This window comes from Palaemon carinicauda, unplaced genomic scaffold (assembly GCF_036898095.1).
Source record: "Palaemon carinicauda isolate YSFRI2023 unplaced genomic scaffold, ASM3689809v2 scaffold2, whole genome shotgun sequence".
Classification (NCBI taxonomy): Eukaryota; Metazoa; Arthropoda; class Malacostraca; order Decapoda; family Palaemonidae; genus Palaemon; species Palaemon carinicauda.
In genome coordinates, this window is record NW_027169589.1 from 845,246 (window position 1) to 870,509 (window position 25,264).

Genomic DNA, 25,264 nt, shown 5'->3' on the forward strand with positions numbered 1-25,264 from the left:
CACTACCCAGTGGAACACCGGATATCACATTCCTATACTCACTATGGTGCCCATCAACAACAGCTCTTTGAGATCTATTACTTAAAGAATATAAGAATTAACAGTATGATTACAACTTGGAGGATTGTGTGTGTGGGGGAGGGTGGGTATTCTGGGGTCCCTGTGGGGGTTGGTATCAGGTGTTTGGAGGGTAAAATATTTATAAGACACAAGAACAATAGAGAGCAAGAAAGGCAGCCATGAGAGGCAGAATAATTCAGGAAAATTATTTGGTAAGGAAAATTATGAGGGGAAAAAGGGAAAAGAATTAGGAAAACCTTAAAAGGAAAAAGACGAACTTTGGCATAAGTTGAACACTTAAGAGAAGTGTACGAATAGTTACGGGGCTGCGGGGAGCAAAGCGTGAAGAAAAAAGAAAAGGAGAACAAAGTATTATGAAACCGAGGAGGTTATTCAAGGGAGATCTGTGTGCTTGGGAAATAGTCCCCTCAATGTTCAGTATTTCATCTAAATGTGTTGGAACTGATGGCACTCTTCCTGAGATGAAGACTGAGTCCAAGAAGGAACTCCCATATAAAGATTTTCATAGACATCCTATGGGTCTGTGTTTCTTCAGAAGGGGTGGGGAGAATCTTGCTCGATGTTTCAAAGTGTAGTAACTTTTCCCACTATAAAGTTACTCCTGGAGAGAAATATGTTGTGTGCCATTCCATCTGTCTGAATCTCTCAACGTAGTTTCAGATGCCCTATCCAGGCAGACAGTCTTACATACAAGGGGGACCCTAGACTTAAGTTCTTTCCAGGATATTCTAAAGTTAGTTTTGGATCTCCAAATAGATCCACAAGCTTCCACTATATATAACTCTTAATGTGGATTATCAGGCAGTGGCAAGAGATGCTGTGAATCTGGAATCTAGAGTGGAACACAGTCATCAATCTGTCTGTTTCCTCCGACAAGTTTGATTTTGAAGGCTTTGAATATCCTTCAGGACTTTACAGGACATGTGTTAATAGTTCCACTGTGACCAAACAGCCCGCGGTATCCATTGCTTCAATGTCTGAGACCAAGATTACACCCACTTCAGTTTGCACATTTATATTGGAAAGTGGGGAGTCATATTATCTTCACTTCCTACTTTATGATGCAGGACCTTCTTGTTTGTATTTTCTCCCGTATTTATGAAAGGGATTTCTGAGCTCACAACTTGACTTATTTGATGAGCTGCAAGAGATCGTCATCCAATCTGTGTAGAAAGCTTGGATGGCTTTCCTAAGGAGTAGGTCATCTTCTCAGATAACCCTAGACTTAATAGCTTCCATTTTAGTTCACCTCTTTGTGGATAGGAAGCATCATCCATCGACTATTTGTCATATAAAATGCTATTGACAGAACCTCTCAAGCTTGCCTTTGACGTGTCTCTAGACAGGTACATGTTTCATGAAATTATATAGTACAGACCACCTCCTCTAATAGCTGCAGTTTCTTGGTCCCTGGCTAGGGTACTTGAGGTTTTGGCTACTGATAAGTTGAATTATTCTTCCATCTCCCTTGAAGATTGATTGATTGATTGATTTAAAGTTTTCTGGCATCCTGACATCTCTCCTTTGAAGTTTTGCAGAAAGGTAAATTTTTAAAAGTTTTAGCTTTAGGTACAAGATATAGTGAACGTTCGGCCTTTCAGAGAGACTAGGAGTTCATCACCATAATCCTGGGTAGTCTTCGAATCCTGACCCTAGGCCTCCTTTTTTTTGCCCAAAATGAAAAGCCTCTTGAGACGGGGTCCGTTTTACATTTCCTCGCTAAAGTCGGGAGATAGTAACTTTTGTCCAGTGTCTACCTCACAACTCTACTGTACATACAGAGATCCACATTCTCAAAGGGTAGTTTCATTCAAAATACCTAGATCAATAAATCCCTTTCAACAGGGGCTATCCCTACTCTTATGACCTACCTAATTAAAAAAAAAGCTGATCGTGTCTCCATCTGTAAAAACCATAATGTGAGGAAAAGGGCTTCTTCACTAGTGCTCATTGATAATATGAAATTTCAGGACATACAGAGTAGGTTGGTCTGGTCATAGGGTGTTCTAATTAGATATTACCTGAAACATATCCAAGTAGTACAAAATTCATATGTGGTTTTTGGCTCATTCGTGACCCGTGCAGGGGTAACTTCTGGAGAAGTGTAATGACTGCCATCCACTATTCTTCAGTTATCCCTTATGAGGTAACAGTCAGACTTGTTAGTTTTTGTTCTTATCCATAGAAACACATACATGTGTTCTATTTTTTGTTTGATGGTAAATGGTTGTCCCTAGTGGTGCACAAGTGTACTTATTGCTCTGGTACTAGTTCTTGGAGACCACATAAAAGTGGTTTTGACAAAAGAAAAGCCTATTTTAAGGGAGGAGCTGTGTGGTCTCCAGGATTCTCCTTCCTCCCTAGTCTCAAGCAGGGGAGTGGGACAATTGATTCTCACTTGAGAATGCTGTTAGGCGCAAAGTGAGGCTCAGGTAGTATTGTCTCCGACTGGGGTATTGGGACTGGTCTCTGAGGTGATAATATAGTACTGACGTCATCTTTTGTAGACAAATTACAGCACTGGAGGGGCTGTCGAATTCAAGAGAGGTTGAACTGGAAAGTCTCCCTTACACACACTGAGTCCATGCTTTGAGCATTGATGCACTATCCTTGGAGCATAGGAAACAATATTTATTTGGTATGTATATCATTTAAGGTAACAGCTCCAGTCTTTCAAAGGAAAGTTATTGGAGACCACAGCAACTCAACCCTCAAATATGGGTTTTCCTTCACAGCTCCCTTTTTTACACCCATCAAGGCAATGTTAAATCCATATAAGTGTTAAGTAGCTATTGTAGTATATTTTAAAGATATAAATGCCACCATAGGAAATGAATTTTCTTTTCTTTTATTTAGTGAAGTGTTTTCCCCAAATTACTATAGAGCTAGTGCAATTTCACAATAACTTATGTAGAATATTGGATGTAATTATTTTTTTTTCAGTTGCTATTTGAATCATATGACCATTGATTTTTTCAGCATTTGAATTTGGACTTCTTAATGCCAAGGCAGGTGTCTTGAAAATGTTGGTCCTTATTTGGAGCAAAGAGCCGGCAATCAAGGATGCTGTGGTTGAAGCTTACCAGCGTCTCTACATCAACACAGATATCTCTAATGATAGGTGAGGTATCAGCCATATAATTTTTGAAGGTGTATTTCTAATATTAACCCTTTTTCCCCCAGGCTCTTTGGAAATTTCCAACCCTTAACCCCCAAGGGGTTATTTTTTCCCCAGCACATTTTGCAGTATATATTTTTTTAAATTGCTCTAACAGGATTAATTTTTGTCATAGAGAGGTCAGGTTGGTCTCATTCTCTTGGAAAATGCCTGAATTTTTATAGCATTTTTTTGCAAGGACGTACTGGTATGTCCATGGGGGTAAAGGTATGGCTTTTGTGAAACGTATTAGTACGTCCTTTGGGGGTAAAAGGGTTAAGAAAATGCAAATTATTTTAATAACTCTGAATTCATTATTAATCTACAAAAAAACTAAAAGATAGACCTTATTAATGGCCCCGTGGAGAGAAGTTGTTAGCAGTTGGCTTGTTCGACTTCAGCTGCCTGACAGGTAAACAAACCAATCCTTTGAATTTGAGTGGTTTAACCTTAAAACCATTTTCGCTGTAATTTTGGTTTCTCTATTTTTCAGTTGAAATAAATGTTTATTCTTATATATTATATTGTTCTGAAATATCTCCTGATTTTGAATATTTTTTACTGGGAAAAGCAGATCACTTTACTTTCACTTAGCTGGGGTAGATGAGCGCCAGCCTGGTTTGTTTCTCGTAACCAGCTCTTAACATAGATCCTGATTTAGCCCAGGTTTATCTTATCTTTAAAGATCATTGAAAGTTCCTTCATTTTGAGTTATTGAGATTTATTCACATCCTATTCAGAATAACTAGATAATTGTTTTCATGAAGTTATTTAACATTACTCTCGGTCAGCTGAGTTTTATACTTGGTTTATACAAAGTATACATTACTGTACAGGAAGAAGTCGTAACTCACTGTCTATGTTAATTTTTAATCTTTTCTTTATAACATGCTTTAATATTACTTGATTAATTAATGTTTGGTACTTTTTTATTTACTAACAAGAAATTTCTCTTGACATGCAAAATTTTTTTCCCAAGTGCTGTTATCAACTTTTAAAGGGTTTATAGTATTTAGATAACGTTATTAGTTGATGGATCATATTTGGTTTTCATATATTCTAAAGCATTTATGATAATCAAATACTGTAGGACATAATCTTATAGTTAGATTGTTTATAGTTCAATATATTTTATGGTCAAGTATATGATTTCCTTTTTCTGCCCTTATTTACACTGTATATACACCTGTACATTGTGTAATTATATTTATCATTATACACATTAAGCAAACCTATGACCTTTAATAAGAGTATAACTTTTAGCAAAATTAGAACAGCCATTTAAACTTCTAACAAGCTAGTAGTAGTAGCTGGCGGGTGGCATTACCTTCATCTTTACTTGAGTCACCGTAGAGTACAAACATAGTTCTCAGGACCCTCACATGGCTGTTTTAATCTTTTGCCTTTTCAGATTTAATTATTGGTCTTGCAAACAGCTAAGTTTGAGGAATATTAATGGAAGAAGCCAAGAATAGGCAGTGTTTCCTGGTAATTGTAATCGTGATACAGTTGTTTGCCTTACCTGGCGTTATCCCACATATTGTGTTGCTGTTTTATCCAATTTGCCACACAACGAGACCTAAGAAAGTTGGTTGCCCTTGGATAGCATTGATCTTCCATTGAAATCAGAGCTTATCTGCCATGAGTGAATACGGCAGGAATGCCGCCCTTCTTTCCTCTAGTGTCCGTAGATCTCGGAAGGTGCTAAGGACGTATCACTTAGCTGTGCTGTTGAGGTATCTTCCCCGTGAGAGCGTAATCATTGGTCTACACAACTTTAGAGAAGATGAACTTCAAGTCCTTCCCTCTCCCCTGCCTTATCTTTGCTGAATCTTCACTGCAACCTGTGACGCAGACATCATCAAAGAAGTCCTGGAAGTTGGATTGATAGGAGTTGGGTAGGAGGATATATATATATATATATATATATATATATATATATATATATATATATATATATATATATATATATATATATATATATATATATATATATATATATATATATATATATATATATATATATATATATATATATATATCTATCTATCTATCTATATCTATATCTTGCTCTTCTGTGACCTCGCAACATCTGACGGCACCAGGAAAGCTCCTGCAAAGAACCTCGGCTACTTCTCCCCTGAAGAGGAAAAGAGGAATCTCAGACGCGATAACATCACCTAGGGTGAAACTGACTCCTGTTAGGCTGTCGAGGCCTGTCCTTCTGGACTGTCCCTCAGACGCTCTTCTGCCTCACCTCTGTCGAGGGAGTCTCGCGAGGGATGGATTTCCTCCCTCCCACCTTCGGAGGAAGGTTTTCGCTCAGAGAGCTCCCCACCTACGAAGTCAGGAAGGTCAACTCCAACCGTCCTTCGATGCTAGATGTCCTATCTCCTTCCCCGGAAGGAATTGAAGGAATCTAAGACTGCCAAAGTCCTCTTCAAGGACCCCCAGTCCTGTAGGAACCACCAGTAAGAAGGAGACTTTGCTACTAGTCAAACTTCAGAGGGGGAGCATAAAAAATCAGAATATGCCTTTTGGCAAGTCCTGACTCTCATCAGGGTACTGAACGGGTTTACCGACCCGGAGTTTCCTCCACTAGAGGGCAAAGACACGGTCTTAGATCATGTCTTTGGCACTCAGAAGTCCTCAAAGACCAGTGCAGCCTTGCCCTGGTCGCAATGGCTAAAGAATGCCCGGGCAAAGATTGCTCAACAGTTCTCCGATCTCTCCTCCCCTCAATGTTCCGGCTCTACCGCCAAGCTCCTCCCACCTCGTGTCCAGCAGAGGAAGTACTTTAAGGTCTTGAATGACCCTCGTCCAGCTCTTCCACTCCACCACTCTCTGGAAGAGCTTACCAAGGGGGGGTCTCTTGAAAGGCTCTCCAGCCGTTAGGTCTCTTTCTCGGCAGCTGAGACCCTCAACCAGGAAAAGGTCACGAAGTATGCCATGCAGGCTACTTCGTGGCTAGATCTTTGGTTGGGAACCTTGGGAATCCTGGTGCGAACCGAGGATTTTTCCAAGGAACGTACCAGAAATGCTGTGGAAACTTTTCGTCTCCTAGGCACCCGCACCATCGAGCTTCTCACCCATCATGTCTCCAACTTATGGGTGAACACCATCCTGAAACGTCAAGATGCTGTGTCTGAGAGATTCCATCAGCAGGTCCCGAATGCCAAGATATTTAGGCTCAGGAACTCCTTTCCAGACGGATCTTCTCTTTTCGAGCCAAAAGACATTTAACTCGCTGCTGTGAGATGGAGAAAGTCTCATCAGGACTCCCTCCTCTATTGGGCTTTGACATCCAAGCCCTATAAACCACCAGCTCCTCAGCAATCTCGTCCAACCAAGACCTCGACGAACAAGACAGAAGTGAAGCCAGTGGTGTCTAAAAAGCCTTTTCCGACCAAGGACAGGAAAGGCACAAAGTCCTCCCAGAGAGGAAAAGATCCTAGAGGGAGCGTCCAAGGCCGCAAATGCTAGGATAGTCATTCCCCCCTCTTGTCCACCAGTGGGGGGATGCCTACAAAGTTGCTGGGACAGGTGGAAGCAACTCAGGACCGAACCCTGGACAGTCTTCGTGATTCATTCAGGGTATCCCGTCCTGTTCACAACATGTCTCCCTCTCCTGATCAGGAATTAAGTGTCAATAGACTCCTTTGCAATGGGATCAGCAAAGGGGCTAGCCCTGCGGGCAGAAGTCTTGACCTCGTTGAAGAAGGGAACTCTCCAGGAGGTCCTCGACTGGTATCCAAGGCTTCTTCAGCGTCTCTTGTGAAAAAGGTGTCTAGAGGCTGGAGACCAGTCATTGACCTCTCAGCTCTGAACAAGTTTGTCAAGCAAACTCCGTTCAGCATAGAGATGGCAGACATGGTCAGACAAGCGGTAAGACCACAGGACTTCATGTGCATGCTGGACCTAAAGGCCGCGTACTTCCAGATCCCAATCTATCCGTCTTCAAGTATTCAGCTTAGACAACGGGAAATACCAGTCCAAGGTACTATGCTTCAATAATACTTTCAAATTCAAAATTAAATGTGTTAAAGATTTGTATTACTTTACAAGGGATATGTACCTTTTGTTAAAAAAAAAAGAAGGAAACTTTTAATAAATTTTTGGATAAATGTTGAGAAACATGTTCTGAAAAAGCAACGTTAACATCAGGTGAGTATAGAAATAATTTTTTTTTCTTAATATTCTGTTGATTATTATTATTATTTATGTTCTGGATAGTATCATGTTATTACAAGAGTAATATATAGTACATTAGGAGAGGTAAAAAGGAAAGAGAAGCGGAAAAGAACGTCACACTAATGGCAATCTTGAACTAGTTGACGCTATGAAGGTGTGCGAAAAATTGAAACTGTTTAAAATTTTTCACTAATCTAAACATGTAGATTAAAGAACCCGCATAAAAATAAACGTAGACCTGGCTGGTTATATTACTGACGATACGGGATTGGTTTGTTTATCTGAGGTTGTTGATGTGGAGCAAATGGTGTGCTAATGACTTGTCAACTCAATGAGGTGGCTATTGCATGAGTCAGTCAGAACATTTGTTTTTATCAGGATTGAGATTTTCAAACATCTTTAAAGAAGTTGCAATGAATTTCTTGTGAATAATAAAATAGAATATTTATTCTAAAAAACAGAATTTCCTCTTGAAGTGAATGCCTTTTTAACCCTTTTACCCCCAGGCTCTGGAAATTTCCAACACTTAACCCCCAAGGGGTTATTTTTTCCCCAGCACATTTTGCAGTATATTTTTGTTTAAATTGCTCTAACAGCCTTAATTTTTGTCATAGAGAGGTCAGGTTGGTTTCATTCTCTTGGAAAATGCCTGATTTTTCTCAAAAAATCATCAAAAATATGTAAAAAAAAAATGTTTATAGCATTTTTTTGCAAGGACGTACCGGTACGTCCATGGGGGTAAAGGGATGAGTTTTGTGAAACGTACCAGTACGTCCTTTTGGGGGTAAAAGGGTTAAGTGATATGATTATCTTGTCTTTTTTATGCAAAGGTGAATTTCATAATGTTATCTTGCTCAATTTTCAGGGCCAGGTCACAACTCATTGTAAGGAATCTATCAGCCCTGATTACTGGGTGTACCTTAGGTGAGCGGACATCATTAGAAGAAATTGTATCCCAATTTGTCAACTCAGGTACAGTTATGTTAACAATTTTTTTGTCGTTTCATTGAAAATTTTAAATACAGTAACTTTCAAATGTAACACATCATGAGTAGCTAGTCTTTGTTATTCATATATGTATATTATGATGCTTTGTATTATTCAAGTAGTAAGTTATGTTAAAAATTATGATACTGAGAAAGATATAAAGTTATGGAGGGAAAAGTAAGGAAGCTGTTTAGAAAATATCATCATCATCATTTACCGTACTAGACGGTATATCTTGGCAATCCATGTTTGCAACGGTTATGTAAACGGATGAGCACCTTGGTTGAGTAATGAGAACTTGGGTGTGGAGGAAATGGCCCCTTAAATCTCAATGGAGTCACTGTCAGCAGGGTGACTGATTAGGTATAAGGTGATAGACAGGATATCTTCCCGGCTTTTACTCCTAATGCCTGGCGGATGACCTTGCTGGAATTAGTATTGAATGGCAGGGATCACTTGCCTTAGTTAGATAGGCACTGCACATCACAAGGAACTGGCTATCTTTTGATGAATCTAGCCAATGAATCCTCTATGGATTTAGTCAGTCTATGGAAAGCAAAAATGCCCCGGTCTTGGGCATAGCAGGGTGATAAGAATCTCACTGTTTATAGATACTAAAGAAAAATTGAAAATTGGTAATTGGAATGTTAGAACCAGTTTGGGAAGTTACAGCAAGTGGAAAATTAATTTATGAAATATAGTTCGGATATCTTGGCCCTAACTGGAACTTGTTGTAAGGGGATTGGTTAAAAAATCTTAGACCTAGGCAATATATATTTTTAAATATTAAACTTAGCCGGTGAATATATAAATAGCTGACGTCTCCGACGGTCGACAGATTCCAAAAACTCGCGAGCGATCGCCATGAAGGCTGCCGGGTGTGCCCACCAGCGCTGACTATCGGCCAGATACCGCATATACTTCTCAACCAAACCAGTTCTTCTCTGTCGGTGTTAAAGACAACACTGGTTCCGCTCGCGCTTGACCTCGAGTTTTCTACCGATTGGTGAAGTACTTGGTTTTGGTTTTATTGCTTTCGCCGTATTGGATTATTCAATACTATCTTCAAAAGAAATGCTTTTGAAAGCAGAGGAAAAGTTTTTGCCCTTGCTTTTTTAATCTCGCTCTGGTTTTTCCATAGAGAAAAGATGGCCGACACTTCCCTCAGTGTACGGAAGTGTGTTAAAGGCTTTTAGTAATTATTTTATCACTTTATAAATTATTGTTGATATTTATAGATTTACCTCTATATATTTTATATCTCACTCGCCTTTATTAGGCCTCTTCGATTAGTTTCCATTTATACTAAACACCGAGATAAATTTTATGTTTTTGTTTATAAGCGGCCTTTGCCTATTCTTTGTAGGCGGTCCTGACTTGGAAAACGAAGTTAAACAACGTTGAGCCCATTCAACTTTTATTTTTGTTTCGATAAAAACAGTTGCTCTGTAAGAGTGATGAGATGAATATTTTTAGAAAATATTTTAAAAAATTTATTCTTTGAATAGTCTTCGTGCTGTTTTTCAAAGATGAACTAACTTTTGGTTTATTTATGCTACGCAGTTTGCGCTCTATCGTTACGATAGAGAAAGAGAGAATCACGGTTTCACTTTGCAGAAAGAGTAAATCGATTTTGACGTTTTGTTCATTCTTCTTTTAAACTGAAGTTTTTTAGATACTAATTTAAAGGAACATGTTAATTTTCAATTTCTTAGTCCTTTCAGTATTTTCCTTTAGTCAAATAACCTGTTATTGACGAAGAGTGAGTGAGCCATTCTCTTGTGAGTGACGAGAGAGAGAGAGAGAGAGAGAGAGAGAGAGAGAGAGAGAGAGAGAGAGATCCGATCTTTATTCTCGTCCCAAGTCTCTGTACAAGGAGTTTGGGAGCGAGTAACGTTGTTCTCGATTCAGATTTTTACTCTCGTCCCAAGTCTCTGTACGGGGAGAGAGGATAAAACGTTTTAGTTTTTATTCTCATCCCAAGGCACTGTACGGTGAGAGATTGAAAACGTAGTCCTTAGTGAACTAGTTTTAGTCTCATCCCCAGTCACTGATCTTTTTAACTTTATATATTTCCGTTTTATTCGATATATATGTATATGTTTATTGATTTTTGCATGTGTTTCATTTTGTACTAATGTGCTTACATTATACGACTTATTTCGCAATTCTAACCTTTTGATTTAACCCTTTCACTGCGGAGAACGACTTTAGTTTACTCAGATTCATAACCTTTCACTGCGGAGAACGACTTTACTCCACACCGCGTAAGAAATTTTAAGCTTAGCGCCTTTTGTTGACGATCTATCTGGCCTCTACATGCTGCCATCTGTTGCCGATTTTATGAACTCCCCACTCTCTGAAGCTCTCGTCTTTCTTCTCCCATTTACTCTATGATTTTTGTAATTTTTTTTTATTTTTACGTTGTGTCAACATGAAATTATAATATATATGCATGTTTTTTCTATATAAATCAATATTATTCATAGAGTTATCGTAATATCATGCTTTCCAAGGCTCGTTTAGCGTAAGTAAAAGTTTGTTTACATTAGAGCTCAACAGTTGCCATGACAACTACACAAATAAAAACGTATTTCTTAGTATTGGATGTTCAAAATGTGATAGATAATGGTGTTTTCAAAAATCAATATAGAAATTAACTCAATTAAATTAATAATAGTCAAATAACAAACACATTCACAAGAAAAGAAGTTTCGTGTTTTAAATCTGAAGCTTTGTTTACATTCGACAGCTGACGTTCAGTCTGTTAGTTGCCTATCGGTCCCTTTATTTTTTAACAGCATAATTTAGTGATACAAGTTGTTGATAAAGATATAATTTGTTTATAAATGCTTGTTTCACAGTATCATAAATTTCATATATAATTGTAAATTATGGTATTATTATACTTTTAGGAAAACATTCGATATTGTTCTGCTTTTATCAGTCAGCTAACTTTGTCCTTTTAATTTTTTCCCTTTAACTCTGGGTTGAAGAATTATTTTTATTTCTTTTCTTTTATGAGTGATATGGCCTCTACTTCTCGCCAAGTATCTTTAAAAGAAACAGTAGTTATATATAAAGTGAAACTTCATAAAAAAAGTGACAGAAATAGACAAGCCATGTGTTTATGTGGAACACAATAAGTATATGAGGGAAGTTGATCATTTTGATCAGCTATGCTCAACATATGCTTACAAAAGAAAGAGTCTGAAATGGTACCAACCAATTAGGCATTTTATCATTGAAGCCGTATCAGTAGACTCAAACATATGCTATAACATTCAGAATCCCACTGCTAAGTTAGATAAAAAAAAAATTCATGGAAAAATTATTAACACTACGTTAGAAGGGTATAAGCGGAGCAAAACTCAAGGAAAGGGTACATTTTCAATCCAATAGAATTTAAACTAACTGAAAGGCATGTTCCAGCTCAATACGCTGACAAAAACCCCAAACCCCAATGTATTATATGCTCTATCTTGCCAAAGAATTGCTTGATGAAAGGTAAAGGCGAATGTATAGGAAAGCAAACAACTTATTTTTGTGATCAAATTGTTGAAAAGCCCCCTCTTTGTATCATTCCATGTTTTGAGACACATATACCCATAAAGTGTAAAAAAACATTACTAATGTGGAGAATAAATGTATGAGTCAATGATAAATTGGGTGAAGGATTATTAGTGGAATTGATAAAATCATCTTTGGAAAGGAATTTTTGTGATTTTTCTTAATTTTTACCTATTTATCGAAGAATTTAAGGCATAAAGAGATAAACTCAGGTGAAAATATTGTTAAATCCTAAAAACAGAAAGGTTAGAGAACACAAAAATGTTAGTTTCATTAAATTTTGAGCATTTTGAATTTTTGGTGAAAATGTGCACATAGCTGTGCAACATCCTATTTGAATATCCGCAGCGAAAGGGTTAAGGGAGAATTGCATGCTTCAGGTAGAAATCAGCTTTATTCATGTCTAATGTGAAATTTATTAAAAAATGCGATATCAGTGAAGAAAGTGCGAAAAACATGTTCAGTGTTGCGGAGGGTTCGTTTGTTCGTGCTTGTCGCTTGCCTAGTCCGAGACCTCTTTCAGGCTCCACTGCACCAGGGAGGAGGAATGTCGTAGGACCTAAGGGAGTGAGGAGTGTAAACCAACAAACAGACGTTCCCTCAAAGGTATCAGACGTTGCTCGTCAAGCACGTCCTTGCCATAAGACAGGAGAGACGAAGTTTCTCCTCGTCTTCCGATGATTCGTCTCTTTAAAAGCCTGGGCGTAAGGTTTCGAGACGGTTGAAACGTTTATTAGTTCCTTCAGAACAAGTTCAACGTCCTAGCTGTAGTCATCATGAGAGTCCCGTTCATAGCGATGACGTTCATGTACAGACGTTTCTGCCACTGACTCGACGTGACGTTGAGCGGTAGACACCGTAGACACGACGTGACGTCGAGTGTCAGTCACCGTAGTCACGATATAGCATCGATCAGCAGTCACCGCTGTTACTACGTGACGTTTGAACGTCAGCCACCGCAGTCACAGGTTGATCCAAAGTTAAGTGTTTTGCAAGATATGCTGTTAAAGCTTTCTTCTTTAATAGAAGCTTACGATCCTGTTCCTGTGTGAAAGGATCCTTTGCTTTTTGTACGTCACGGTTCTGGGATACGTGATTCAGGTCTTCAACCTTCTAAACGAGCTTTGTTACGTCACGCTGACGTTATCCTTAGTGACAGCTTTGCTGTTAAACGAGATGCGGAGCATAAATCTCGATGTAACTTTGATCGCTCTGAACGTCAGCCACCGCAGTCACAGCGTGACGTTGAGCTGCAGACACCGCAGACACGACGTGACGTTGAGCGGTAGACACCGTAGACATGACGTGACGTCGAGGGTCAGTCATCGTAGTCACGATATAGCATCGAACAGCAGTCACCGCTGTTACTACGGGACGTTTGAACGTCAGTTACTTCTGTCACGAAGTGTAGTAGAATAACATTCTCTGCAGTCACAACGTGACATCGACCCTCCAACTTTAACTTCTGTTCATATACAAGTTGATGTAGCCTGTCAGGCTTTTCCTTCACGTCATTCTGAATATAAATCTCCTTCTCGCAAGACTTTAGATTTATCAGATGATGTGCCTTCTGAAGAAGTTGATGACCCCCTTTCAACTAATGTACCTTTGGGGAGTCATTCAGAAGAGGAGTATCCTAGGGTGGTCCAACAATCCCTTGTTTTATAATTATGAATTTCTTTAGTGAAATTTTGTCCTACTCTTTTTGTAACGGCTGCTCCGCCGTCTAAGTTTACTCTTGGCATGACTTTCTTCGACTCCTACATTTACGAAGTCAGTTCTCTCTTGTTCTTCCAAGAGAGCCATGCTCTTACTGGGAGACTGGTTGGAATCCAGGAGAAGTTTAGGAAAGTCTGCTTTTGCTTTTCCTCCTTCTTAATTAGCTTCTCGCTCGAGCGTCTGGTGTGACACAGGAGAATTTCTCGGTTGGGGAGTACCTGCCTCTGCCCAGGGAGACTTCTTAAGCCTAGTGGACTCTCCTCGTCGTCTAACCATGAGACGCTCCAAGATTTTATGGTCTGCTTCAGAGCTAGACCATCTCCTGTTAGGAGTTGTTTCGAGCGTTTGAAGTATTTGTTTGTTGGATTGGTCCCTGGGAGCCTTAAGTAAGAAGGTCTCTCCAGCTGTCAATGTATTGCTGTACTATTATGTCATGCATGAACAAGGCTATCAGGGATGGCTCCAATGATCTGGCAGCCACGTTCACTGCAGGAGTACTTAAGATGTAAGTGCGCTCAATGTGTTCATTGTCTAGACAAAGTTCACGATGAAGACTACCAAATCTGTCTTGGCAGCAGTAAGGGAAGGCGACTGGATGGTCTCTCTCGACCTTCAGGATGCATACTTCCACATCCCGATTCATCCAAACTTTCAACAACATCTGAGGTTTGTGGACGGGAAAGTAGTGTACCAATTTCGAGCACTGTGCTTCGGCCTCATTCCTGCTCCTCTTGTTTTTACAAGGCTCTTGCAAAATGTAGCAAGCTTTCTACATGTTTTGAGGATTCAGAGCCTCCCTTTATTTTGACGACTGGCTAATCAGGGCGTCGTCATTAAATCGCTGTCTGGAGAGCCTCTAATGGACATTAGACCTAACCAAGGAGCTAGGTCTCATAGTGAACGTAGAGAAGTCGTAACTTACAGTACTCCATCCCAGACTATTCTTTATTTGGGAATGGAGATACAGTGTCGAATTTTTTCGGGCCTTTTCGTCTCCCACAAGAATGGAACAAGCTCTGTTAAAAGTCCGTCACTTGCAAGAGAAAAACAGTTGCTCTGTAAGAGTTTGAACGAGCCTCGTGGGAACTCTTTCATCGCTGGAGTAGTTTATCTCTCTGGGGAGACTCAACCTTTGCCCTCTCCAATTTCACCTAAACCATTGGAACAAGGAGAAGGGCTTAGAGAGTATCTATCCCAATCTCCAACTCAGTCTAGACATGTCTGACTTGGTGGGACAGCAACATCAGACTTCGAGAAGGTCTTTCTCTTGCGATCAAGAACCCAAACCATGTGTTGTATTCAGATGCATCCGTCACTTGCAAGAGAAAAACAGTTGCTCTGTAAGAGTTTGAACGAGCCTCGTGGGAACTCTTTCATCGCTGGAGTAGTTTATCTCTCTGGGGAGACTCAACCTTTGCCCTCTCCAATTTCACCTAAACCATTGGAACAAGGAGAAGGGCTTAGAGAGTATCTATCCCAATCTCCAACTCAGTCTAGACATGTCTGACTTGGTGGGACAGCAACATCAGACTTCGAGAAGGTCTTTCTCTTGCGATCAAGAACCCAAACCATGTGTTGTATTCAGATGCATCCGTCACTTGCAAGAGAAAAACAGTTGCTCTGTAAGAGTTTGAACGAGCCTCGTGGGAACTCTTTCATCGCTGGAGTAGTTTATCTCTCTGGGGAGACTCAACCTTTGCCCTCTCCAATTTCACCTAAACCATTGGAACAAGGAGAAGGGCTTAGAGAGTATCTCTATCCCAATCTCCAACTCAGTCTAGACATGTCTGACTTGGTGGGACAGCAACATCAGACTTCGAGAAGGTCTTTCTCTTGCGATCAAGAACCCAAACCATGTGTTGTATTCAGATGCATCGGATTTGGGTTTGGGAGCTCCACTGGACAGTCTGGAATGCTCGGGTCTTTGGTCCACGGATCAGAAGGAACTCCATTTAAGGCAAGTAACATCTCTCTTTTGACGAGATTTGTGCAAGGAGAAATGAATGTCTTGGCGGACTGCCTCAGCAGAAGAGGACAAGTCATCTCCATGGAGTGGACGTTGCACAAGACTGTGTGCGAGAAGCTATGGATGACATGGGGTCAACCCACCATAGATCTTTTTGCGACTTCACTGACAAGGAGGCTCTCGACTTACTGCTTTCCAGTTCCAGATCCAGAGGCAGCCCACATAGACGCTTTCCTGCTGGACTGGTCTCACCTGGACGTTTATGCCTTTCCACCTTTCAAGATCCTAAACAAGGTGCTGCAGAAGTTCACCTCTCACGAAGGGACCAGGTTGACGTTGGTTGCTCCCCTCTGGCCCGCGAGAGAGAGGTTCACAGAGGTACTTCTATGGCTGGTAGACGTTCCAAGAAGTCTGCCGTTGCGGATGGATCTCTTGCGACAGCCTCACGTAAAGAGATTTCATCAAAGCCTTCCCGCGCTTCGTCTAACTGCCTTCAGACTATCGAAAGATTCTCTTGAGCTCGAGGGTTTTCGAAGGAGGCAGCTAGAGCGATCGCGAGGGCTAGAAGATCCTCTACCATCAGGATCTATCAGTCGAAATGGGAGGTATTTAGAGACTGGTGCAAGTCCTCCTGTATTTCCTCATCCAGTGCCTCTGTAGCGCAGATTGCGGATTTTCTGCTTTATCTGAGAAACGGTCGCTCCCTCTCTGCATCCACCATTAAAGGTTACAGAAGCATGTTAGCTTCTGTTTTCAGGCATACGGTTTGGATCTTTCTAATAACAAAGATCTCCAAGACCTGCTTAAGTCTTTCGAGACTTCCAAGGAGCGTCATATTTCCGTTCCTGCTTGGAACTTGGACGTGGTCCTACAGTTCATTATGGCAGACAGGTTTGAACCATTAAATTCAGCCTCCCTGAAGGATCTTACCCTCAAGACACTTTTTTTGGTGAGCTTTGCTTCGGCTAAAAGGGTTAGTGAGATACATGCTTTTAGCAAGAACATCGGCTTCTCCACTAATAAAGCAGTATGTGCTCTTCAACTTGGTTTTTTGGCCAAGAATGAACTTCCGTCTCGTCCTTGGCCTAAATCATTTGAAATCCCCAGTCTTTCTGAGATTGTGGGGAATGAAGTTGAAAGAGTGCTGTGCCCCGTTAGAGCTCTTAAATTTTATTTATCCAGAACTAAACCGCTACGAGGTTGTTCAGAGGCTTTATGGTGCTCCGTTAAAAAGCCCTCTTTGCCCATGTCTAAGAATGCGTTGTCTTATTTTATTAGACTTTTGATTCGGGAGGGGCACACTCATTTAAGTGAGAAGGATCGTAATTTACTTAAAGTCAAGGCTCATGAAGTTAGAGCGATAGCAACTTCAGTAGCGTTTAAGCAAAATAGATCCATTAAAAGTATTATGGACGCGACCTTTTGGAGAAGCAAGTTGGTATTCGCTTCATATTACTTGAAAGATGTCCAGACTCTTTATGAGGACTGCTACACACTGGGACCATTCGTAGCAGCGAGTGCAGTAGTGGGGGAAGGCTCTACCACTACATTCCCTTAATCCCAATATCCTTTTAATCTACTCTTGAAATTTTTAATCTTGTTTTGGGTTGTACGGGAGACTAAGAAGTCTTTCGCAATCTTTTTGATTTGGCGGGTGTTCAAAATATTGTTTCTAGAGAGCGCCCAGATTAAGGGTATTGATGAGGTCCTGTTATAGGGGTGTTCACCCTGGATATAGCAGCTCCTGGGAGTCTTTCAGCATCCTAAGAGGATCGCTGGGCTTCGTGAGGATAGCGGACTAATGAGGCAGAGTAATCATCAGAGTCAGCTTCCTTACCAGGTACCTATACTTAAGTTTGTTTTTTGAATATTTGTCAAAAACTCTTAAGCATATACGCCTTTATTGTTTTAATACTGGTCTCTACCCACCACCATGGGTGTGAATCAGCTATTTATATATTCACCGGCTAAGTTTAATATTTAACAATGAGATTTTCATTATAGAATAAATTTTTGAATATACTTACCCGGTGAATATATAATATTAAAGGCCCTCCCTTCCTCCCCGATAGAGACCCTACGAACTGAGAAGAACTGGTTTGGATGAGAAGTATATGCGGTATCTGGCCGAGTTTTTGGAATCTGTCGACCGTCGGAGACGTCAGCTATTTATATATTCACCGGGTAAGTATATTCAAAAATTTATTTTATAATGAAAATATCATATTTACTCAGGAAGAGGCAAAATATGATGAATGTGAGTGAGGAGAATTGGTGAAAATGGCAAAAAAAAGGAGACCTGACTGATTGCAATAATTACAGAGGCGTTAAACTTACGTCAGTTGTCCTGAAAATATATAGCATGCTTATTTTAAAGAGACTATAGAGAAAGGTTGATGAAAAGCTGAGAGTTGAATAAGCAAGATTTTGAAAAGGTAGAAGTTGTACTTACGAAATTTCCTTTTTGAGATGATGTACAGCAACGCGTAGAATATAGAAATCCACTTTTAATGGCATTTGTGTACAGTACTATGAAGAAGCCTCTGATAGTGTGCACTGACCAATTTTGTGGTGAGTCCTGCATTATGGAATTCCTCATAAATATTTAAATTTGATTAAGTCTGTTTATGAGCATAACAAGTACAAAGTTAATGTTAGTGGAGTCCTATCAAATGAATTTCCATTGAACAGCGGAGTACTACAAGGGCTTGTGTTGTCACCCATGTTGTTTATCCTCCTCATGGATTTTTTAATGCATAGAACATTTGGAGATGATGGAGAAGAATTGGACTGGATTGGTAATAGGAAATTACCGGATCTAGAGTATGCTATAGCAGAACGCCGCAGGACTAGCAAAGCCTGCGTACCAAAATGCATGAAATGTCAAATGAGGTTGGGCTGAAGATAAATAGAAAAAAGACAGAGACGATGAGAAGAGAATATGTAGTGGAAGATGAAATATTGTTGGAAGGAGAAAGGATTAATGAGGTAGAAGCATATAAGTTTTTAGGAACTATGATCTCCAATACAGGGTTATTAGAATTGGAGTTTAGTGAAAGATTAAAAAAAAAAAAAATCAGACAATGGCTAGGTTAAGTAAAATTTGGAAATCAAATTGCCTGAAATTACTTATAAAAATCAGGCTATACCGTATATTAGTTTAGTGAGATCTGTGTTACTGTATGGACGCCAGTCGTGGTATGACAGTGAAACAATCTTCTACAGATTTAGTAGATTTGAGAACAAAGCCCTCAGAAGAATATTGGGAGTTGAATGGCAAGACAGGATTAGAAATGAAACTAAGAGATTACTCGAGTGCATATGTAGATGAGATCATTATGAGGGGTAGATGGAGATGGATTGAGCATGCTCTTTGCACTCCCCAAGAGAGATTAGTTCACCAAACTTCCAAATGGGCTCCACAAGTCACAAGAAGAGTTGGAAGACCCAAGACTACATGGCTGAGAACTATGAAGCATGAAGTGTGAGATGATGAGTGGAGAAGTATTGAATTAAAAGCTCAATAGCCGTAGGAGGAGATGATGATGACTCAGGAAGAACAGATGGAGTTGGAAGAGAAGGCATTGACGGAATGGAGAGCTTTGAATAGTAGATTGTTACTTGCTAAGTTTAAATCAAAGCCGTACAATATGAGTGTTATAGTTTGCTATGCACCAACAAACTATTCCCCTGAAGAAGGGAAAGATGAATACTATGAAGAACTGCAGAGTGTAATAGATGATATCTCAGTGAGAGATATGAAAATTGTGATTGGTAACTTCAATGCTAAAGTTAGAAGGAAAGTAATGGGTGTTGAAGATCTCGGCGAAGTTACAAATGAAAATGGGACACACTTTAGTTTTTATTCAACAAACAATCTTGTTATTGGAGGTACTCTTTTTCAGCACAAGGACATCCACATATACATAACTTCATCATGTGGCAATTACCAAAATCAAATAGACCACATATCCATTACTAAAGATAGAAGGAGGACTCTGAGAAATGTAAGATGCTATAGAGTTACAGATATTGATAGCGGTCACCAGCTCCTCATTGCCACATGGAAATTAAAACTGAAAGCACCCTATAGAAATATAGATAGAATACCTAGGCTTGATACAACAAGCTTCTAGAAGGTGAACAAAGTGAAACATTTGCAATTTAATATAGAAATCAATTAGCAGTCATTGATTTTACGAGATGAAGAGCAGACAATTAATGAAGAATGGAGGGATATCAAGAACTCATATCAGTCAGTTGGTAGTGAAGTTTTGGGACATGCACTTACAAGGAGAAAACCATTGATATCAAATGATACTTGGAATACTATAAAAAGGAGACAAAGACAGAAATTGATTGTTGAAAGTTTTTAGGAAGTAATGAAAATTACAAGGTAGAGCATGCTAAGTATTCCAGTATTGATAGTGAAGTCAAAAGAAAAGCCAGGAATGGCTAGTGAGAATATTTAGACTGGAAAGCGGATGAGGCTGACAAAGCTATGAATTCAGGGAGTGGCTATGGTGTAAGAATTGCACACAGAATTATTAATGAAATATCTACTGGGGCAAACATGTACCCATTTAAAAGAGAGATGGGTCTGTTATAACAACAGAAGATGAAAGACAATGCTGGAGGGAAAACTTTAGTGAGGTTATAAATAGGAGATACAAAGGGAATAATTTGATTGATATACCTGAAGCTCAGGACGACCTTGATGTCCCCATGAATAAATTCAGTGTGTTTTAAGTCAAAGTTATCATTAAAAACTCAAGAGATGGAAAGCCCCTGGATACGATGGAATAACTGATGAGATGATATTGGCTGAAAATGAAGTGACCCCAAGAATACTTACAAGATTATTTTGAAGAACGTGACATGAAGAGGCAAAACCTGATGAATAGGAGTTAGGAGTGTTGGTAAAAATTGTAAAAAAAAGTAAGACCTGACTGATTGCAATAATTACAGAGGCATAACACTTATGTCAGTTATGAAAATATATAGTATGTTTATTCTAAAGAGACTGGAGAGAAAAATTGATGAAAAGCTTAGAGATGAACAAAGAAGTTGTACTGACCAAATTTTCATTTTGAGACATGTTGCACAGCAATGCGTAGAATATCGAAATCCACTTTTGATGGCATTTGTAGACTATGAAAAAGTCGTTGATAGTGTGCACCGGCCAATTATGTGGAGAGTCCTGCCTTATTTTGGAAATCCTCTTAAATATGTAAATTTGATTGTCTGATCATGAGCGTAGCAAGTGTAATGTTAATAGAGTCCTATCAAATGAATTTCCAGTATACAGCAGAGTACTCCAAGGGAATGTGTTGTCACCCATGTTGTTTATCCACCTCATGGATTTAGTAATGTGTAGAACAGTTGGAGATGGTTGAGAAGGATTGGACTAGATTGGTAATAGGAAATTAGCAGACCTAGAGTACGCTGATGATACTGTCCTTGTTAGCAGAACACCACAGGTTTTGCAATGCTTGTTTACCAGAATGCATGAAATATCATACGAGGTTGGGTTCAAGATAGATAGAAGAAAGACAGAGATGATGAGAATGGAGTATGCAATGGAAGATGAAGTATCATTAGGAGAAAGTATTAGTGAGGTAGAATCATTTAATTATATAGGAACTTTGATCTTCAATACAGGGTTATAAGAATTGGCATTTAGTGAAAGATAGATTGAAAAAAGCAAATCAGACAGAGGCTAGGTTAAGTAAAATTTGGAAATCAAATCACCTGAGATTACATATGAAAATCAGACTGTATTTCAGTATAGTTAGATCGCTGTTACTTTATGGACGTAAGTCATGGTATGACAATGAAACAATCTCCAATAGATTTAGTAGATTTGAGAACAAAACACTCAGAAAGATATTGGGAGTTAAATGCCGGGACAAAATTAGAAATAAAAGTATAAGAGAGATTACTTCGAGTGCCATATGTGGATGAGATCATGATGAGGGGTAGAGGGAGATGGTTTGGGCATGCTCTTCGCAATTCTCAAGAGAGATTATTTCACTAAATGTTTAGCTGAGCTCCACAAGGCAGTAGAAGAGTTGGAAGACCCAGGCCTACATGGTTGAGAACTATGAAGCAGGAAGTAGGAGATAATGAATAGAGACGTATTGAATTAAAAGCTCAAGATAGAGACTACTGACGAAATTTAAGCGAGGCCCTTTGCGTCACTGGGCATAGGAGGGGATGATGGTGATGAGGATGATATATATATGTGCATATATATTTATATAATTTTTTTCTTCATGTTTTATTTATTCATTTGTTTATTGTTAATGCACTATTTTTCTATTGCTTAACGTGAATGATGGAGAAACACAATTTTGACACGCACATATAGTTCTTTATTGGATCCATGACGTTAACATCGATACGGTTATATTGTTAGGAGTTTATACATGTAGACTTGACGTATGTAGCATAACTTGAAGTGACGTGATGTGGTTCAATTACTATGGATAAATGAAAAAGAAATCAACGTATAAATAATATGCTAATGTACACAAAATTATTAAGTTAAATAACTAAGACTGATAGAAACAATATGCAAAGCTTAATTAAGTAAATTATGCATGTATAACTGTTAATTACAAAAAGGTCATACACAAAATCAATATAATTAAGGCTCATCTAAAGGCATACGTTATGTAACATGTAGGTTTACAAATGGGAAAAGATGAATCCGTTATTCCAAAACAGTATATAATAGGCGTTTACTTACAATTGTGTTCCTATAACAAAAGGTCAAAATATTCCTCAGTAAATACCAACTTTCGTTATATTCGTTCTGTATGAAATCACTTTTTAAACTGATAAGTTTTCTCATTTGTTTACAGGAAGACACAGTAGATTACCATAAAGTTCACGTGACGGAGAACTATGCGTAAATTAGCTAAAACAACCCAACACCAAGTAAACAATTCATATGGCCGAGCATAGACTCGAACCAGCAAACTACCACACAGCAAACCTAAACATTAACCATCGCGATAACTAGACAACAAACATTATTTACATTTAATCGTTGGGCATCAACATACTCGACCTCTAAATCATATGATTTACAAAAAATATAAGATGGACAACTAATATTTCATTTCATACTACAATACGTGAATAGAACATGAATAAAACAAGCTTAAGGAACAAACATTAAAACGATAAACACAACAAAATAAAAATGAGTTTGACAAACAGATATGAACTAGAAAATATATCAATGTCATATAGTGTCTCTGGATAATATCTATAACACTTGATCTTTTTTTGGAAGCAAGAGTACGAGCTTGCTCACTGGTCTGTGCAATTCAGAAGATTGGGTTCGAAGTTTGACGCTTCTCACAACGCCTCTGGAGTCTGGCAATACCTCTGTTACACGTGCTAGTGGCCAATGAAGTCTTGGCGTGTTCTCGTCTTTCAGGAGCACGATGTCACCTTCCCGTGTATTTCGTTGTTGTTTGTTCCATTTGGGGCGTTGCTGCAGGCTGACTATGTACTCCCTTTTCCATCTGCTCCAGAACAAGTCCGACAAATATTGTACTCTACGCCACCTTTTTCTGGAGTACACATATTCTGGTTGCGAAGGTCCTGGTATTAACCTCTTGGGTGACTTCATATGGAGGATTTGACTCGGACTTAGTGGTTCCATGTCATCAGGATCATCAGAACAGGTCGTGATCGGTCTTGAGTTCACAATATATTCTACCTCGCAGAGTAGCGTGCGGAATGATTCGTCATCGAGGCGAGTCCCATGGTCGAAGAATAGCGCAGATAGAACTTTCCAAATGGTACGGATCTGGCGCTCCCATACGCCGCCCATGTGCGATGCCATAGGTGGGTTGAGTTTCCAGTCGATATTCATGTACAGTAGTTTGTTTTGGATTTTGTTTTGGTTCAGATCTGACCAAGCCTTGTTCAGCTCATTCCGGGTTCCGATGAAGTTGGTCCCGTTGTCGCATCGGATTTCTTGTACCGTACCTCTACGGGCTATGAAGCGTTGCAGGCAGTGAATAAAGGAATCCGTTTCGAGACTGTTAGCAGCTTCCAGATGAATGGAGCGACTGACAAGACAGGTGAATATGACGCCGTAACGTTTGAGCTCCTTGCGGCCCTCTTTTATAATGAACGGCCCGAAAAAGTCTACGCCTGTGAATGTAAATGGTGGAGCTGGCTTGAGACGATCTTGAGGTAAGTCGGACATTTTTTGCTCTTGGCATGGCTTTCTCATTTTTCTGCACGTTATGCATTTGTGGAGTTGACGTCGGACAGCAGAGTTGATTGAAACAATCCAAAAGCGTTCTCTAATTGCTGCAATGGTGTGATTTCTACCAGCATGGCCAAGTTTCTCATGAGCATCTCGTACGATTAGAGTGGTGGTGTGCAAATGTTGTGGCAGTAGCATATGATGTTTCACATCAGAGTCCATTGCGGCTTTCGAGAGGCGTCCTCCCACTCGCAGAATTCCGTCGATGAGCACTGGGTCGAGACGGAATATCGTACTTGTTTTTGGTAGCGAGTGTTCTCTCTTTTCTTTCGGGGTTCTTTTCTTGAGTTTCTCGACCTCGTTTGCAAAGGTGATCTTTTGCATTTTCTTCTTTTGATAGAGTGCTAGTTTGATTGCAAGGATCTTATTATTTGGCACCATTAAGTTCTGATTCCTGAAAGGGAGAGGGATCTCAAAGTGACCGTCTTTAAACACGACATTGTTTTCGGCCTTCGTCATGAATGTAGTATCCTCTGGAGACAATCCTTTCTCTTCAGGATACCTTGCTACCCGGCTATCAATAAAGTCACTTTCCAGAATATTCAGTATTCTGTTTGGGGAGAGAATTTCAGTAGCCTGCTCAATGTCCTCGGTCACAATGCGATTACTGTTTACTCGATGTGTAGACGTTACGCTGTTGTCTTCTACCGGGGAGCTGACTGTCCATCCGTGACGATACTGCAGAGCGAATGGGCCTTTGCCGTCTGTTGATATGATTTTCAGAGGCTCCATTGCTAGTGGGCAATTACTGCCAATCAGTAGACCGATGTCTATTTCTGGCATTATTTCGGGAATCGATTTTGCCACGTCGTGAAGATATGGCCAGCGTCGTAACAGTTCTGGACGGGGTATTTGATCATGGCTCACTGGAATTTCTTGTCTGGAATACGTTTTTGGAAGCAGTATACCATTCTGGCCGTTTATATCACTGACGACGAGATCCTGGACAAGGTAGCTTTTGACTATGCTTTCCCCAAGCATAGTTTTCAGACGCAGATTTGTTTGAAAACCGGAAGCTTGCAAGTCATCTTTCAGTTCTTCTGATAGGAAGCACCCTGTGCTTCCTGGGTCATAGAGGGCGTAGGTGAGAACTTCTCGGTTAGTTCCCCTCTGCTTTAAACGAACAGGTATTATTGCTTGAAGAACCATGGAGGAGTCGTGAGAAATAACGTTGCTGGTAGCGGTATCTGGAGGGTTTTGGCTGGATTCCTCTGTACGGTTTTGAGAATATGAAGATCTGTCAGAGTAGTCCGACCTCCAAGGTAGTTTGAAGCCATCTATATGCATGGCCGTAGGATGA

At 39.7% G+C, this 25,264-nt stretch overlaps 1 protein-coding gene across 1 annotated transcript in view; it reads left to right on the top strand.

Annotated features, from left to right (window-relative positions):
- Positions 1–25,264, top strand: part of Cap-D2 (CAP-D2 condensin subunit) — a 307,837-nt gene that overhangs the window by 165,789 nt on the left and 116,784 nt on the right. Inside the window, exons 14-15 of the mRNA XM_068368385.1 lie at positions 3,061–3,202; positions 8,295–8,401. Coding sequence (XP_068224486.1) covers positions 3,061–3,202; positions 8,295–8,401 — 249 coding nt within the window. The remainder of the gene's footprint in view (positions 1–3,060; positions 3,203–8,294; positions 8,402–25,264) is intronic.